The sequence below is a fragment of the Paramisgurnus dabryanus genome, chromosome 23 (genome assembly GCF_030506205.2).
Source record: "Paramisgurnus dabryanus chromosome 23, PD_genome_1.1, whole genome shotgun sequence".
NCBI classification, from domain to species: Eukaryota; Metazoa; Chordata; class Actinopteri; order Cypriniformes; family Cobitidae; genus Paramisgurnus; species Paramisgurnus dabryanus.
In genome coordinates this window covers 23957202-23974141 of record NC_133359.1, presented here as the reverse complement: position 1 = coordinate 23974141, position 16940 = coordinate 23957202, and the positions used below count along the sequence as shown (strand labels likewise).

At 36.7% G+C, this 16940-nt stretch overlaps 1 protein-coding gene across 1 annotated transcript in view; it reads right to left on the bottom strand.

Annotated features, from left to right (window-relative positions):
* Window positions 1–16940, bottom strand: part of wwox (WW domain containing oxidoreductase) — a 251974-nt gene that overhangs the window by 169336 nt on the left and 65698 nt on the right. Inside the window, exon 6 of the mRNA XM_065291319.2 lies at window positions 11322–11410. Coding sequence (XP_065147391.1) covers window positions 11322–11410 — 89 coding nt within the window. The remainder of the gene's footprint in view (window positions 1–11321; window positions 11411–16940) is intronic.

The window sequence follows — 16940 nt, the reverse complement described above, 5'->3', positions numbered from 1 at the left end:
AACGCAAGTTTAGTTTAAAAAGAGCAACTTTTGCCGTTAAACAATTTCTTTTATAGGACTAATCTGCTAGGCATCGTCGTTGACGAAGTACAATTAACTTATAAATGGTAAGTGGTACACTGTAAAAAAATTCCGTAGAAATTGCAGCTGGGTTGCCGGTAACTTACCGTAGATTTAAATTTATGTTTTTTACTGGCAACATTTTGTTCAAAGTTAAATGAACATTAAACATTTACAAGTCTTTGTCTTTCAGAGTAAAACTAAAAAAACAGCATCAAGCAAAACATTCTGGGAAACAAAATCTGAAGCAAAAAACAGAAAAAGGTTGATGATGATTTCTGGTTCCCAGAATGCTTTGCATGAGGCTGTTATTTTATAGTTTTATTTTGTAAAGAGAAAGACTTGTTAATATTTAAAATTTATTTAACTTTGAACAAACTCTTGCTAGTAAATAACATACATTTAAATCTACGGTAAATTACCGGCAACCCAGCTGCGATAACATTGTAATTTCTACAGATTTTTTTACAGTGTATTTATTAATATCATATTGTCATTATGCCTGTACTGTGGTTTGTCACAGTGCCACTAAGTTGTGTTGGTTTTCAATATCAATATACAGCTACCGGTTTAGTTGCATAGCTTTCAGCTGTGTGCACACGTACCCGATAAAAGTTGTTGACGCTTGAATTTATGTCGCTCTACATACGTCATCTGGTAAAATGAAACGATTGGCTATGAGCTACGTACAGACGCATTTGATTGACATTCGTAGCGCCCAATAAACATTCATAAACCACACCTCAAATACGAGAAAATCAGCATATGGTTCCCAGACTATACGTCGTCTTCTCTATGAGACTGGTCTTGTGTTACCCAGGCTAGTATATTGTACCTTTTCTTTGTTAATTGAGTCTTTAGGGGTTTCTTATGCATAAAATTAGTCAAGGAGGTTGATTCTTACAACTTCCTTCAAAGTTTGATCAATTGTGCATAAAGTTCAGACATGCTTTTTAAAAAATTTTGGGTCAACCTATGGCACAGCTTCAAAGCTGAAACTTATGAAATCCTATAAGAGGTCCAGCATGTCATTGAAACACACACCAGTGGCTTTGCTGTCATCATGTTATCCATCGAGCCCCCCGTCCCCACGGAGCCCCCACATAACAAATCCCAATTTAACCCCTGCAAAGAACACTCAAGTTTTAAGCATGCAAACACCAGCCACATTTTCTTCATGAAATGTAAAAATCTAGTTATGGTTTGTAGCTTCTCTGCTGAGAGAAAACGGTAACATATCCCTGATGATGCGGTGGAAATATTTTAAGCTATCGCAGGCCATAACAAGGCTTCTTAGGAGGGAAACTGAGATAATTTCTTCTTAAACAAAATCTCTCTCTCCCAAAATTTAATTTCTCTGGTCGATTTGGAAATGGGTCTCCGTGGAAAGGAGAGTTGTTGTTTGTATGATAATCCTGCTGTTGTGTCCTATGATTTAACAACTCTTGCTCATAGCGCACGATCGTTCTGAGACAGCCCCCCACCAGGCGTGTCCTAATAAGCAAAAAGCTAACAAATGGTTTTAATAGCTTAGCCCACATAATGTAAAAACTCCCTTTAAACTTATTAATGCGATCAGGGGGGTCTTCCGCAAATGTGCAATTTACGCATCATGGCGAGCGGGGGCGGTAATGACCGAGCAGGGAGGAATAACGCTCCATACTTACTTTAAAGAACCCCTAGGGCACGACCTTTGACCTGAGAATAATCTCTAGCCATAAAAGAATGATTGCTTTTGTCCTCCTCCACTCTGACTGGCCGTCATTAAGGGGCCGCGTTTATGGGCCGCAGAGAAAATGTGGGGCTAACAGAGAGATGCTTTAAAATAGACACACACACAGTAAACAGGGTTACACGGCATGAGCTAATGCCGACTGCACCTACAACTGTGTGGTCATTACCGAAGGGACATCCGGGTAACAGCAATTCAGGAACAATCTTTATCCAGGGCAGGACGTTAAAATTAAACAATGCATCCCTTTGAATTAATGCGCACAGAGTCGGATACTTTCTTAATGTATAAGCAACATTGCTTTTATGGCATGGTTTTTACACATTTTTAATGACACTGTTATTATTTTCATAATAATAAATGTTTTTTTACATGACAAAACTTTTGCCACACGCTAAAGACACGCTAAACAGAATTGAACTGAGGAAAGAGTCGCAATCCGATGTTTACACAATAGGCTTAATAAGACGGTGTGCTAAGGACGTTGGCAAATATATGGTAAGCTGTTTTAAACAACTATGGTGAGGAGATGTGGACGTTATGGTGTGCTCGACTTTAAGCAGCGTGGAAACGTCCGTAAACAGTGCGGGGTAAATGTGTCATCGGTATAAAACGTTATGATTGGCCTAAAGCTGTCAGTGCTGTCTGGCGCTGTCTGTTCTAATGCCAGTAATCCTTATTCTCCATTCACACATAGCGCTTCCTGTACCAGTAAATAACTGGTAATCTTACAACCTCTTACTGGTTAATTGGCACTACTGATTGACCAGAAAGGATCTGTGCACACATGATCTGTTAACTGCAATTTACCTATAATTTATCAATAATTTACCAATAATATTTGTGTGAAAAGTGTCCAATGTCTATACACACATACTGTACCTAAATTCACCTTCTTTGCATTACAGCTGTTGTTTAATATTATTTTAATAAAAAATCAGAATTATTTAATAGCATTAGAGTACACATTTCTAAATCTGTTGCACATTTTTTCAACAATCCGTGTTATTTTTACAAGATATAAAAATAGTCTCAGGTGTGCCTAGAATGTGTTTGTGAAGTTTCAGCTCAAAATACCCCACAGATCATTTGTTAAAGCATGTCCAAAATGCCCCTTTTTGGACGGGAGCAAAAAAGTGATGTTTACACGCGTACACCCTTAAAGCCCGATTTATAAGCCGTTTCTCAATACCAAGTACGCCAAACTCGGACTTGTGTCCTTCGTAGTTCGAACTTGCAAGTTCAGACTCGGAAGAACGAACTCCTGACGCGAAAGGCATTCTGGGAAACTTTGCTGTCATAAGTCCACACAAGTCTCCTCTGATGCATCCTCGATAAAATGGGCGGATCAAGAACACATTCGGGGATTTTATGTGAACTTGGGCGTACTTGGGCCACGGCTGATGACGTTTCCCAAGTCCACAAGAACGCATATTGAGAAACGGAATAGTCATGCATAAGCTCTACGCATTAGCTACACCATAGGTTATCCGTAGCCTGTGCGTAGCTCGCGTAGCTAGACGTGCACCTTGCAAAATTTTTAACAGCGTGTCAGTTCTACGCGGACCGCAAGCGCTGTGATTGGTCCAACAGAACCCCTCCTGTCAAGTAAAAAAACTGCGTCATAGGAATTTCCATTTAACTCAAACTGCAACAAAACTCGCTGTTTATTTTTCTTCCATCATTGCTGGTCTTCTCTAATCATTGACAACAAGTTGCTGTTTCTTCTTCGTTTGTGGGTTAACTTGCCAAGCTTCTTCTTCTTTGACGGTGACGCTGCTACTGTGGTTGCATGCGTGGATACTGCCTACCAGTGGTCTGCGCGTGTGTTTGCACGTCAACATGAACGACGACACAAAAGTATAGTGATGCACCGATGTATCGGCCGCCAATATTTATCGGCCGATTTTTGATGAATTTGAAACCATTGGCATATCGGCAACAGCACGAGAAAGGCGGATATTGATTGTTTATTAATTAACTGCATAAAGAAATCCATTATATGTAAAAATGAGTTAATGTTGTTAATAAAATAAATGCTGAATGGCATTATTATGTTTGTTTTAGCTTATTTTGTGCCTCCCTTATTATGTTGGTCAGTTGAATGGTAATTAGATCAAATCCATGTTCAGAAAAAATAATTTGATGCAGAAATAAACTAGCTAATAGACCAACTGTATAGTATTGTATACAAGTGTTTAATATCGGTATCGGCCAGAAGTTGTCTGTTTAAATCTGTATCGGCCCAAAAAAATCCCATCGGTGCATCCCTACAAAAGTATAAATGAAAACCGACGCAGAACCTACGCCGTAGGACCCATGCACAGCTATAACGAGCCCTTAAATGCGCTCTAGGCGAATCTGTGTGACGTCACTTCTTGTTGTCGTTCGAAATGTTGTTAAACATAACGAAGCTTAGCTAACTCCCCCCCTCCTTCCAAATGATCAATACTCACCAAAAGCTTGCCAAAAAAAAAAAAAAAAACACTATTAAGATGCCATCACACATTAAACATTGTCAACTGCAGCATATGCTGTGTGTCTAAATGAATTAAACGCTGCTGTACCTGATGTGAACAAAGAAATGATAAGCACACGGAAATACATTTCGTATGTTCACCTGCATACACAAAAAGTAAAGAACAAAGAGAACACGAGAGAGGGTGGGGGTGTGCCAACAAAAACGAAAGAAGAGAAAAGGTACAAAAACATAGAGAATGTCACTGTGATTGGATTAAGCACCAATGGCGGTAATTGTTAATGTGCATGTTTTAGGAGTGCCTGCAGACAGAAAGAGAAACAGAAACTGGGAGGTGCGGCGTGGTCTCACCAGCTGCCTGCTGCCATTCACACCTGAGCACCTCTCCATTCTGATGAGAATTAATCTACTCCACCTCCTCTGGGACACACACATGCACACACATATCCTGGGAATAGCTAATGAAGAAATACAACCTTGGCAGCGGAGAGAGAGGATATTCATTCATTCATTCACTCGCTCGCTGGTACGGGTACGATCACGCTCTGGGGTTACGTGCACAGGGCATGTGTGTGAAACATGGAAATGAGTGTTTGACTCAAGGTGCTGGCCTGAACTCTGGAGAGCAGATGAGGTCATCAAAGGTCATTGAGTTAATGTAGAAACCCACTGTAATGTTACTGTATGTAATGAAATATTCAGGAACCTGACATCTTTATGTTTTAGTGGTGCTTTCTAAGGCACTGGTAACAAAGCCTGTTATTAGGATGAAGAATTTGAACAAACAATGGATTATGCTAAGCTATGCTAAAAGTGGTACCGTCAGACCCGGAGATCAGCTGAATGCCTACCAAAATGGTAAAAATCTAATGTTTAACTCTATAGGAGCTAGAAAATAAGCTTATTTTAAAAAAGTGGAGTGTTCCTTTAAAGGTGCATTGTGTAACTTTTAAAAGGATCTCTTGACAGAAATGCAATATAATATACATAACTACAGTACTGTGCAAAAGTCTTAGGCCACCATGCCAGAATTAAATTAGTTGTTTTTGCAATGTTATAGTGATCATATATAATTGCTTCACATTCTCTTTAATACATTACATACAGAAAATACAGTAATTGTGTATGTAGTATTAAAAACTGTATAAAAATTTAAACTGATGTGTCAAGTATTTAGGGTAAACTCCCCTTCCACTTGTGCAATAGCAGGAAACTGCAGGATCTCTTAAACCTAAATAAAATTAAATCCTAATTTCTCATTTTAAAGAAATTTGTAATTTTACTTCATTCTGCTCAAAAACGCTCAAGATGTGTTTTGTGCCAAGAGAGGTCACACTAAACACAGACGATGCCTAAAGAAGACATTTAGGCTTGACAATTTTTTTATTTTATTTTCTGTATTTTCTGTTTGTATCTTAATAAAATAGATTGAAAAATAAATATGGATGGACATTAAAACTTCTAAAACAACAAGTCTGGTGGTGGTGGCCTAAGACTTTTGCACAGTATTGTATATTATTAGTTGTGTATAAAGACCTTACATAATGAACTATAATGTTTTTATTACCTTAGCATGAGCCGTTTTTATCTACATACACCACGGGTCCCCTTACATGGAAGTCGGGGTCACGTTTTTACAGTAGCCCTAAACGGACAAACTGCTCTACAGTGCGCGTTTCCTCCCTACATTGTCTCAGACGACGAAATGTTCATTCTGTGGCAGCTACCGTTGCTTCTCATTGCGTTTTGAAATTGAGGTTGGCTGCAATTCGCAATCTCACAGCTAGATGCTGCTAAAAACCCCATACTGTACCTTTAATACACTGCAAAGCTGTTTTGTTGTCAAGCATATACAGTGGGTTAATTTTATTAACCTTAATGTAGGTAAAGTGTGCACCTAGCAATAGAAAAATTCATGTATCGGATCAAGACTTGGCCGGCCTAACTATTTTTTGCAGTTTAAAGTGTCTTGGCTGTTACAAAGACATTTTTTTTTATTCAGTGAAATCTGTCAATAAAGTAAACAAATTGCCTACAGATAATTACATGTATGCATTTGTCTGGGTAAATTCAGTCTAATTCTCAATTTATAAATTTAATAAGTATCTGTATTCCCTAGGTATCAAACCCATGACCTTGTGTTGCTAACACAATGCTCTTACTTGAGCATTAAGCAGGTTTATGCTGTCTATAGCCATAATTTTGCAATCTAATGAACCAGGGGAGTCCAAGTTAAAATCAAACTTTCTGTACATTTTCATAGGTAGGGTTGTGTCCAACAAAAGTACAGTAAAAGTAGCTTTTGAAGGAGTAAAGTAAACTGAATAAAACCACCTAAACAGATTAGTTATACCCTTGCCCGAAGTCCATGAACTTTATCCTGAAAAGTGTTCAGAGGCATCAGGTCCAGGCTAGAGCGGACACACTGTCTAACCTAATGTGCAGTTTGACTGTGTGTCACTGGGCCAAATAAATGATTTGGGTCCTGACCGGCATTGAACAAATGGGTTAATCTCTCCCTCTTATTAAAGGCTATCAGCTTTTATTATGAGCTGACCGGCACTGATGTGTGTTGGAAGGCTGAGGCACTGAACAGAGAGCGATTTGCACAAGCCTGAACAGTCACTTTAACCAATCAGCCATGACGGAGAAGAAAAACAAAAAAGCGTGCACACGTCAATACCATGACTGAAACACAATTGGAAATGTGAAGAGTCTCACAAATCTTTCTTTTAAAGACAGCAATCCCATAATGCACTGTGAAGGGACACACAGTAAATTGTGTGTAAGTGATTTTTAGCTTAGCAACATGCTAATAACAAAGTCTACTGAAATCAGAGCAAGTTAAGTCTGATATGCATTGTGCTTGTGAGATGAGCATCTGAAATTCACAGTAGTTTCAAAATGCTCAAATCTTACGCCTTCCAGGGGAAGAGAAGTGAGAACGTTTCGCTGATTGAAGTAGGGTGTAAGGGTGGGGACGGATGCAGGAGGGGGGGTTTGGCTCAGGGACAGGGTTGGGGTCACCTCCAGGGGTCTGGCTGCTGACCAAGCTGCTGCTGTGCCCCGGGGCCGGCCAGGGGCCAGATGAGTCCTGCAGCCCCTCGAGGGCCTAGGGACACCAGCGGTATCTCCGCATGCCCCAAACAAGCAGGACGTCACCTCTAGTGCTGCAACTCACTAAATAAGGATTATGCGCTGTTGGAACTGTGAAGGACGAATCTGTGCCGCAGTAAAAGAAATCCATAAATGAGGAAAATGGACCGGAACCAAGAAAATGACTTGATTTAAAACACTTCTAATTCTTAAAAAGAGAGCTTCATTTTTAAAAAGAGAAATAAGGAACAAACTTTATATGAGAAATGAAAAAAGCTACTGTAATTGATTTTGAATTGAATATTAATATACTTCATAAACTGGGAGCTTGCATCCCAATTTGCCTGCTTATACTATTTCCTAAAAGTATGTACAGTTTTTGTCTTCTCATTGGATAAGAACACGCAGTCTCACGAATATGCATAAAATAATGTGTACTGCAGTACATCGCCACATCACAACTTGTGACATGTAGATTTTGAAACCTGGAAAAAGCAGGAAATAGAGCAAAAAGCTCAACTTACCTACAGTACTTTTTTCTAGTGTTAAAATTAATAGATGCACATTGTTTTCTATGATGTACGACACAACCATCTCTGTTTAGATCTCAGAAAATGTTGTTCAGTATTTCATGACCCTTTAAAGGGGACTGCCCTAGTCACAGATGGGGTACATCTTTTGACATTTTTTTCTTACAGTGTTTAAAAGATTGACATGTTATTGTTGTTTAGTAATAGCAATGGCTTGTATTATTCTGCGGTTTTGTGAAAAATAACTAGACCACACCTTTTCAGCGCTAATTATTCACTGCGCATCATTAGTAAGTCTCGACAGTCGTTATTTAACACCAAAATGATTATTTTTTGTGACCCTGCACTAATTTGCAGTGCTCCTGGTAGATTGGATTGGTCACAATGGACATCACCTGTTGCACCTGTGATTTTTAAAGGAAAACACCACCGTTTTTCAATATTTTACTATGTTCTTAGCTTAAGTTAGACAAATTAATTCATACCTATCTTTATTCAATGTGTGCACTTAATTTTTGTACAACGTGTTGTGAATGTGTTAGCATTTAGCCTAGCCCCATTCATTTCCTCAAGATCCAAACATGAGTAAGTATGGTGGCACAAAATAAAACATGGCAATTTATTAAGCGGATAAAAAATGAGAAATGTTAGCTTAGCGTAAGCGTAGCGTAAGTTCTATAAGAAAACTTGAATGCCACGTCACACAAGGCGCAATCAATCACCCCTGATACTGAGAGTATATAAGCCTTGTATTTACCTGTCTTTGCATTCGCAGATACTGATTCCAGCATTTACAACCCACCCTCCCTACCACCATCACCAGGTCGGTTCTGTCCATACTCAGGGGGGATTAGACTCTGGCTCTGTCTCCATCTTCAGACAGGACCCGCAAGAATCCGTGACCCCCTCGGATTCGAACGATGGTTGGGGCCTAGGCCAAAGAACTATACTATGTTACATTCCAGCCTCGGCTGTTAACTACTGTTAATTCTTTCGCCGCCATTGACGAGATATCTCGTCAATCAAGAGAAAACGCTTCCCTGCCAATGACGAGTATTTCCGGCTTTCCACAATACCGCTATTATCCATCAGGTTGGACCCTTCTGCAACTTTTTAAACCCGGAAGTATTGCCCTATGGCAAGCTGCTGCATGTCTGTGTCTGTTTTAAAGATCGCTCTGAATGGGATCTCTATGAAAAGTCCGTCACAAAAATGGAATTATCTCTGCTTTTTGCTCAAAATGTGGTGTTTTTGCAGAAACCTACCCATATTCAAAAGCTGATTAAAAAAGAACTACTGAAGGTAGGATGAAACAGGTTTTTTTGTTTGAAAGCAGAGAGTCTGTTCTTTCATTTGGTATATTGTATGTTTATATATTTAAAGAAGAACATTTTCTGGAAGGCATTAAACTTTTGTGAAAATCATGAAAAACGCTGGTGCTGGCTGGCAACGAAAGAGTTAAATAAACTCATATCAAATCTAAACCTATCTTCGAGTCTTTCTGGTAGAACTATATTGTATGGAGGAAGAGCACTTAGTTTGCAGCACTTTTGACCTTTTGACCTTTTAATGTGCAACTTTGTTCCTTTTTATAAATGTTTATAATTTCTTTATTTGTTATCAGAGTTTTATTTGTTACAACGAGACTTGAGACTTGACTTGGACTCAAGATCAAAGACTTCAGACTTGACTTGGACTCAAGCTCAAAGACTTGTGAGCATCTCTGTTCTGTATTGACGAAAAAATATATAAATAAAGAACGATTGAGCGTTTCTAAACTTTTTACCGGTAGTTTATTTTTGCGTGTGGGAAATGTTTAATTAGGCATACAAATGCAATAATAAGCTAATAATAAACTTCAAAACATGATTCAAATGAAGAGCATAAAGTTCCCACATTAAAATCAAATTAAAATGTTTTGTGGTACGTTAACAGTATTTTCATAACTTTGTAACTTAACCATCATGCCAAATTATGTAAATCCAGTCCTAAATCAATACATGTACTTGGGGGTCCCTGCTCCTCCTCTCTATCCGGTAAGGGGTCCTTGGCCCTAAAAAGGTTAAAAACCTCTAGTGTAGATTATAAAGTCATACTGTATATCTACAACAAAAATCTGCAAGTAAACACAATCAGATAAGCCAGTATTTGCCATACAGTACATGTGATACCACACATCCTCGCCGAGCAGACAAAACATTCTAGACACGTCTATATTAAATCATAATTACGCCTCATTAGCCTCATTACTGATCGCTACAGCTCACCATTAAAAAACTAATGAATGTTTACAGATAAAAATTCAATTGATATGATAATACAGCACATACGAGACACGCTGGAACTGATAAACGTTTTGTTTTGACATCCTATTAAATAACATTATGCAACATGGTAGTAATATAGACAGACAGTACTATAACCAGATCTCTTAGTCAGAGAAATGTATGAATTAGTTCATAATAAAGCCAGACACTAATCCAGAACCATTCAAATGTCTGCATCATACTAAAGTTATTTACTTATTTCAAATAAAAACTGAACATAACTGAACAAAAATCACATTCCCAAGTCATAAAGATACTTGTTTTTAATTCATAACCTTATGTAATACTATTATTATATGTAATGGTTTTACTTACCACACACATTACATATTTATAGCTATTATTACTTTATAAATATGTATTTGATCATTTTGTCAAACTCTCTTTGAGAGTCAATGTCAGTGTTCCTCAGCTTGCTTCCTGTAAACCGGGACAGTAATTGATTTAACTAGGAGACTGTGAAGGACTTACCAATGTGTGGCTTTGAGATTGATGGAGTTATAGCCAAGGTTTAGATACTTATTTATTGACCACAGAAAGGGACGGAGGGTCACAATGAAAGAGGGAAGACCTTTTGGCCCCTTCTCTGATGTGATAGTTCGGTAATGGAGCGCGAGGGGGGGTTGCTCAAGGCGGGGGGTTTGCTGAAAGCCAACATAAAGGCCCATCCGGATGGAGTAAATTGCATTTGGGCCGTATTTAATCCCTCCTTAAAACAGTTTCCCGGGCAGGGTTTATCAGAGTCCCAGTCTAAAATGCATGTTTGAGTTGCTTTCATTTAAAAACACCTTGCATTGACATAACATATACAGTATCAGTACCATTGTTTTGTCTCAAAATGCACACCACTATTGTGTATTTATAAAAAAAAGACTTAAATGTCCTGATATAACTAAAGGCCTGGATTAATCTAAACCCTGTCCGGGAAACTGAGCCCATATCATGAAGTCACATTTTGTGGAAAGGCTTCATCATGTTTTTATATGCAACTTAAAAGGTACTTTATACAAGGGATACAGTTTGAGTCGAAGTGAGAAAGTGTGAAAACATTCATTTCGCAAACATAATAATTTTCAATTTGTATATTGTGCACTCACAGTTTCCTGGCTTTGAAGGCCTCTGCAAACTCCCGAACACTCCTCAGGGAAGCCAGATCCAGGGTCATGGCTTCAGCTCGAGCTTTGTGCTAGTGAGAAAAGGAAAGTATGGTAAAAATAGAGTAACCCAGTAAAGATCCATCCATCATTATCATATGGCTAACAAACTGAAAGCCACGGCCAGAAACATCCCACTAACTCACTAAAGCCTTTGCACCCCGAAAGTCTCGGCAATATCTCACAGACAAAATGAAAAACAGCTCCATCTCGCTTTCCCTAAATCAGGGCTGCATTTCCAATAGGGAATGTTGCACATTCGCTGGCCGTAGAGCATCTCAATATCCTCTTTATGGCATTTTTATGACCCTCCGCGCTGCCTGTATCCGATCTTTCCTCTGTGCATCCTGTGCTTACACTAAGTAAACTGTGAGGCAGTGGCTTCCTTCATTCATAATGTCCATAATGGCATATAGAACAGGCTGAAGGGGATAAATAATGTATGAGCCAAGCCAAATCCACAGTAATGGCCTCTCAGTGCTGGCTTTTAGGTGCACCTTTGATCATACCAGAACAAGATCGATATTAAGGAAGACACATAAATCACTCAACAAAGAAAGGATCATGGTTTCTCTGGTCAGAGGTCAACTGAACTTCCACTGAGTCAAAGTCTGTGGGAATTTCTGTGATTTTAGCGTATAGATTTATTTTGTTGTTGTTGTTGTCAAATTGCATTTGAGGTTTGGTATAAAAAAATGGAAATAAATAATAGAAATCTTAAGTACAACAGTTACAATAAGTCAAACGATTTGATTGGCCAGGCTCTTTGTTAAAGTCAACAGCACTGGGACTTTTAATATTACACCGTGGTGCAAGAAGCAGGTATTTGAAAGCAATCTCTCACCAGCAAGCATGGACTGAAAATAGAAAACCTGAAGCGGAGCAGGAATGGAGCGATTACAGAAAGTTTAAAACGGGTCGATGAAATTGCTGTCACTCAGCTTCACTCGCATACTCTATGCCAGACAGGCTGTCTGTGCGTCGCCACAAGCAAAGCTTGATGGATTATCTTATTTTGTTTACTTTCACAATAAACAACCTACAATGTACAGGTTTAAAACCGTACCTTTTCTGTCCATTTGTGTACTTTTATGGGCAAAAGTAGTTTTTTTTTTTTTTTTGAAAAACACAATTTTAAAAGATAATGTTTAAGACAGAGATTTATTTTTGCTGTGGTTAATAACTTGTGGTCTATCAATTTCAGGTGAAAAACTTCACAATAATTTTACTTTGAACATAAATAGCGCATTGTTACTTTCGACCCTGTCAGATGTGTTACACTTGTTTTTATAAAATATACATGACTATGACCTTATTAATATGTAACTGCAAATATATTTTGTCATTTATCTTTGCAAAAAAATAATAAAATTACATTTTCATTTTAAATTTCAGTTTCATCAAATTTTTCAAAATCAAACCAACAGTACAAACTTGAATCGTTGAGAATAAAAAAAAAAAAATCAACAGTTTAAACACTATGAAAATTAAATTCAATTAAATTAGAATAATATAAATTCTGAAAATAATCCAACAATACTAGCAGCGGGACAAAAGTAACAAGTATTACTTTCGTCCCGACAGGAACTCCTGATATTTGAACCCAATTTACTATAATTTTGATCAACTCTGAGAAGGCAAACTTCAGGATGTGTTAGAGAACTAAATAATTAGTGCTGTAACACATAAAAAGAGAAACACAACACATTATAAGAAAAAAAAACAGCTTTAGGATTTGAATTATCATGGTCGAAAACACCTAGACTCGCAAAACGGTGACGAAATAACGCAATATTTGTCAGCTCTGTCAAGGGTTACATGGTAAAGAGTTTTGAATGCAAATGTTATCAGGGCTCTGAGAAAATCACTTTGTTACTTTTGCGTTACTTTCACCCCCGTTTTCCCCTATATATAGACCAGTTCAAATGATGTAAACAACACTGGTCCAGAAACACTTCCTGTTACAGTTTGTGACAGTTACTTTTTTATTTTACATATATTATTATCTTTAAGATATTTGTTTAACTTCAGTTAATTCAGGTTAATATGTTTAATATGTTTATTTTATCCCAACATTTATCTAGTGTTAAAAAACGGAAACAGGAAGTGCTTTTGGACCAGTGTTGTTTACATCTTTTGAACTGGTCTATATATATATATGGTCTTAGCTGGCGTGATTGAGTTGAGGAGAAATTTGCATATTCATAGGCCCTTTTACTAAGTAAGGCTATGGTGTAGAGTTACTATTTTAAGGCATAAGTAAACTATAATCACAGCAAAACTATAATTCACATATGTTGTTCAAATATGAGTTTTAAGGGATAAAAATATCAACTACAGGAGGACTTTAAGAATTCATGTTTCAGAATGTCATAAACTACAACTTCTTCCTCACTAGCAGGGCAGCACAGCAATCCGCTGATAGAGACAATTTCAGCTCTGTTTCATTGTGTTTCTTTCTCACCGCAAACAGCTGTGTGCTAAGTTAGCAGGTTCCGCTAGTCCTGTACGCTACCTCTGATGAGGGAGTTTTTGATGAATGACTGTATAAACTCTGCTAATATTACAGTGGGGTTAGGAGAAGTGGGGCAATTTAATTATGCCGTGTACAGCACACCACCAGGTTAACAACGAAACCACCCCATCAGCATTTCTCCTATCAAACGCACGTCCACCGACCACTTACAATTGCTAATCAGCCTCTGTGCAATTAGTGCCGTAGATTCTGGACGCTATAACAACAGAGCAATCATGTCGAGTCTTGTCATACGCCCTCCATTGCAAACTGCAAGATATACAATAACTGTTTAACATCACTTTTTTATCAGATTATTACTGTCCAATGGGGCTTGACTAATACCTGGAGACGTGCGTTTCAGCGTTATCACCAACAAAAATTAGGACACTTGGTTATTAAAGACCATCAATTTAATATTAATATGAAGTTGACCCATTCTCAGTTGATGACACAAACATTAAACTTGCATACGCAAGCTTAAGAGGCAAAACACAGATGTATACTCACAAACACACAGGTTATATTTTATATAAAAAAGTTTTTATTTTACATATAGTTTCGTATAATCCAGTTTGTTAATTAGTTAGTTGTTAATCTAAGCATATTATGATTGCTACACCCTAACCCCCTTAGGTTGTCTTTTGGTATTTGTACATATGAAACAAGACACTATTTGGGTCATTCCTAAAAGTTTCTTTATGCTATATGGTTTCAAAATTATTTGTAATGGATAAAGTTTTTTTTTTTTTGACTATTAAAAGATAGATAAAAGAAATGGTTATTTTAGGAAACTTTCACTTAAGAGGTTCATTAGAAACCAAAAATCGTTCTTATGGCATCGCCATAAAGACCTTTTCTCTATCACATTTAATCATCACCTATATTTTCAAGAGTGTAGAATGTAATACATTCTTATGTTCTCACTTTATATGTTGTAACATACTGAATAAAACAAACAATGCACAAATGTTAAAGAAATTCGCTTTAAACAGATTTCTTCATTGCTTTCGGCTGATATGCAATAACCTCTAAAATGATGATGAAGAAATTTTCCAGGTGTTTCTAAACATTCAGTGTTCTTGGGAATATATAATGTGTAATCAATTTACATTACTTTCCATTCTGTAAATCTTTATTTCTGTGAACGAACAAGCTACATGTCTCTAATTAAATCTTTCCATCCTTTAGGAACTAACATTATATATATATATATATATATATATATATATATATATATATATATATATGTATGATGTATATTTATGTGTATATGTATATATATATGCTTTTTCCTTTGGTAAAATTAAATATATTAAAATATATTATAACTAGTGCTGCCTTAGTCGCGACTAATCGTTTGCAGAATACACGTTTTTGTTTATATAATATGTGTGTGTACTGTGTATAATAATTATGTATAAATACACACACACATGCATATATATATAATTAAGCATGTGTATATACATGTTTATATTTGCTTATAATTTATATTATATATTAATATAAATATTTATTATATATTTTTTTTTTCTTAAAATTACACATGTATGTGTGTGTATTTATATAAGCATAATTATTATACACAGTACACACACATATATTATGTAAACAAAAACCTTTATTCTGCAAACGATTAGTCGCGACTAATCGTGAGGCAGCACTAATTATAACATTTAACTACTGTTTAATAAATGTGTATGAAAAATATAAAAATGACAAAGGATGTTTACATAAATAAGTTAACACTGTCACTTTTCTCTCAATTCCTAACCGAACAAAAGCAGTGATTCATCCAGAGTTAACTACTTGAGTATTTTTACTTTCTACATAAAAGTAAATTTTCAATTATTTTTATTTTTTATTATTGTTTTTTTTTTTTTGGTAAACATACATTCCAAAACACATTATCATAATTTTTACTCTACTACATTTCATAATTTCAAGTTTTTGGTTTATATTTAATATTTAAGTACATTAAACATCTAGTAAATGTTTGTACTTTTACTTAAGTTAAAATTATTTTCGTACTTTTAGTCAAGAAAGTAAAAGTACACAATTTTTATGTAATTAGGCATTAAATCAATTTTAATATGCAATATATAATGAACACACAGTATGATTAGAATGTAGTGAACATTTTTTAGTGAAGAAAAGTACATTTTCCCCAAGACAAACACTCTGATAAAGCACAGATGCTTGGAATATGTAACTAAAATACTTAAGTATTATACACCTCTGGATCCATCACTATAGCATTGCCATCTATTTTTATATTAATTTAGGGGAATCATTTAGTTATTTAAAAAAAATTGTAAGTTATGTCCATAGTTTTTAATTTCCAGATATTAACTGCCCCGATATGGAAAGGCAAACATGACCGTACACCTCTTACCGACAGGCATGTTTGTCAGTAGTGCAAAGCTACTGTATGTAACGGGTCTTATTCATCTAAATCATGTGGGCTTGCAGACCTTGACTGGGACTGAATGATTATGCGATAAGGCCGAGACATAGACAGCCTGTCTGCACACACACACACACACACACACATATAAACTTCTGTTGGACCAAATGGATAATTATTTCATAAGGATCTCAGTGTCTGCACATTACAATCTATATTCAGTTTCATCTATCTGAACCTCAACACCAGGGGTCGGCAAGTGGCATTGTGCCAAAATAAATTGCCACTAGATGGTGGGCCAGAACATGGTCAAATGATACATTAACAATATGACGAAACAAAATAATACATTCAAAATTTGCGCTATTGTTTGGGTTTGCAGCTCACTGCATGGATCAAACAAGAGTATTGTTTTAACATAAATTTCTGCTCCGGCATAATGGTCATATTATAACGTGTCTTCTCTACATAGATTGACTGGACAGAGATTGTGGAACAAAATATAATGCGCATCACTGATTAAATCAAACAACTAATCACAGGTGTAAAGACACTAGTCATTGTGTCACCCCAAAGTCTCAAAAGTCATCTTGATGGAGAACATAGAGAGAGTCGAGTAAGCGCTCATCATAGCCTT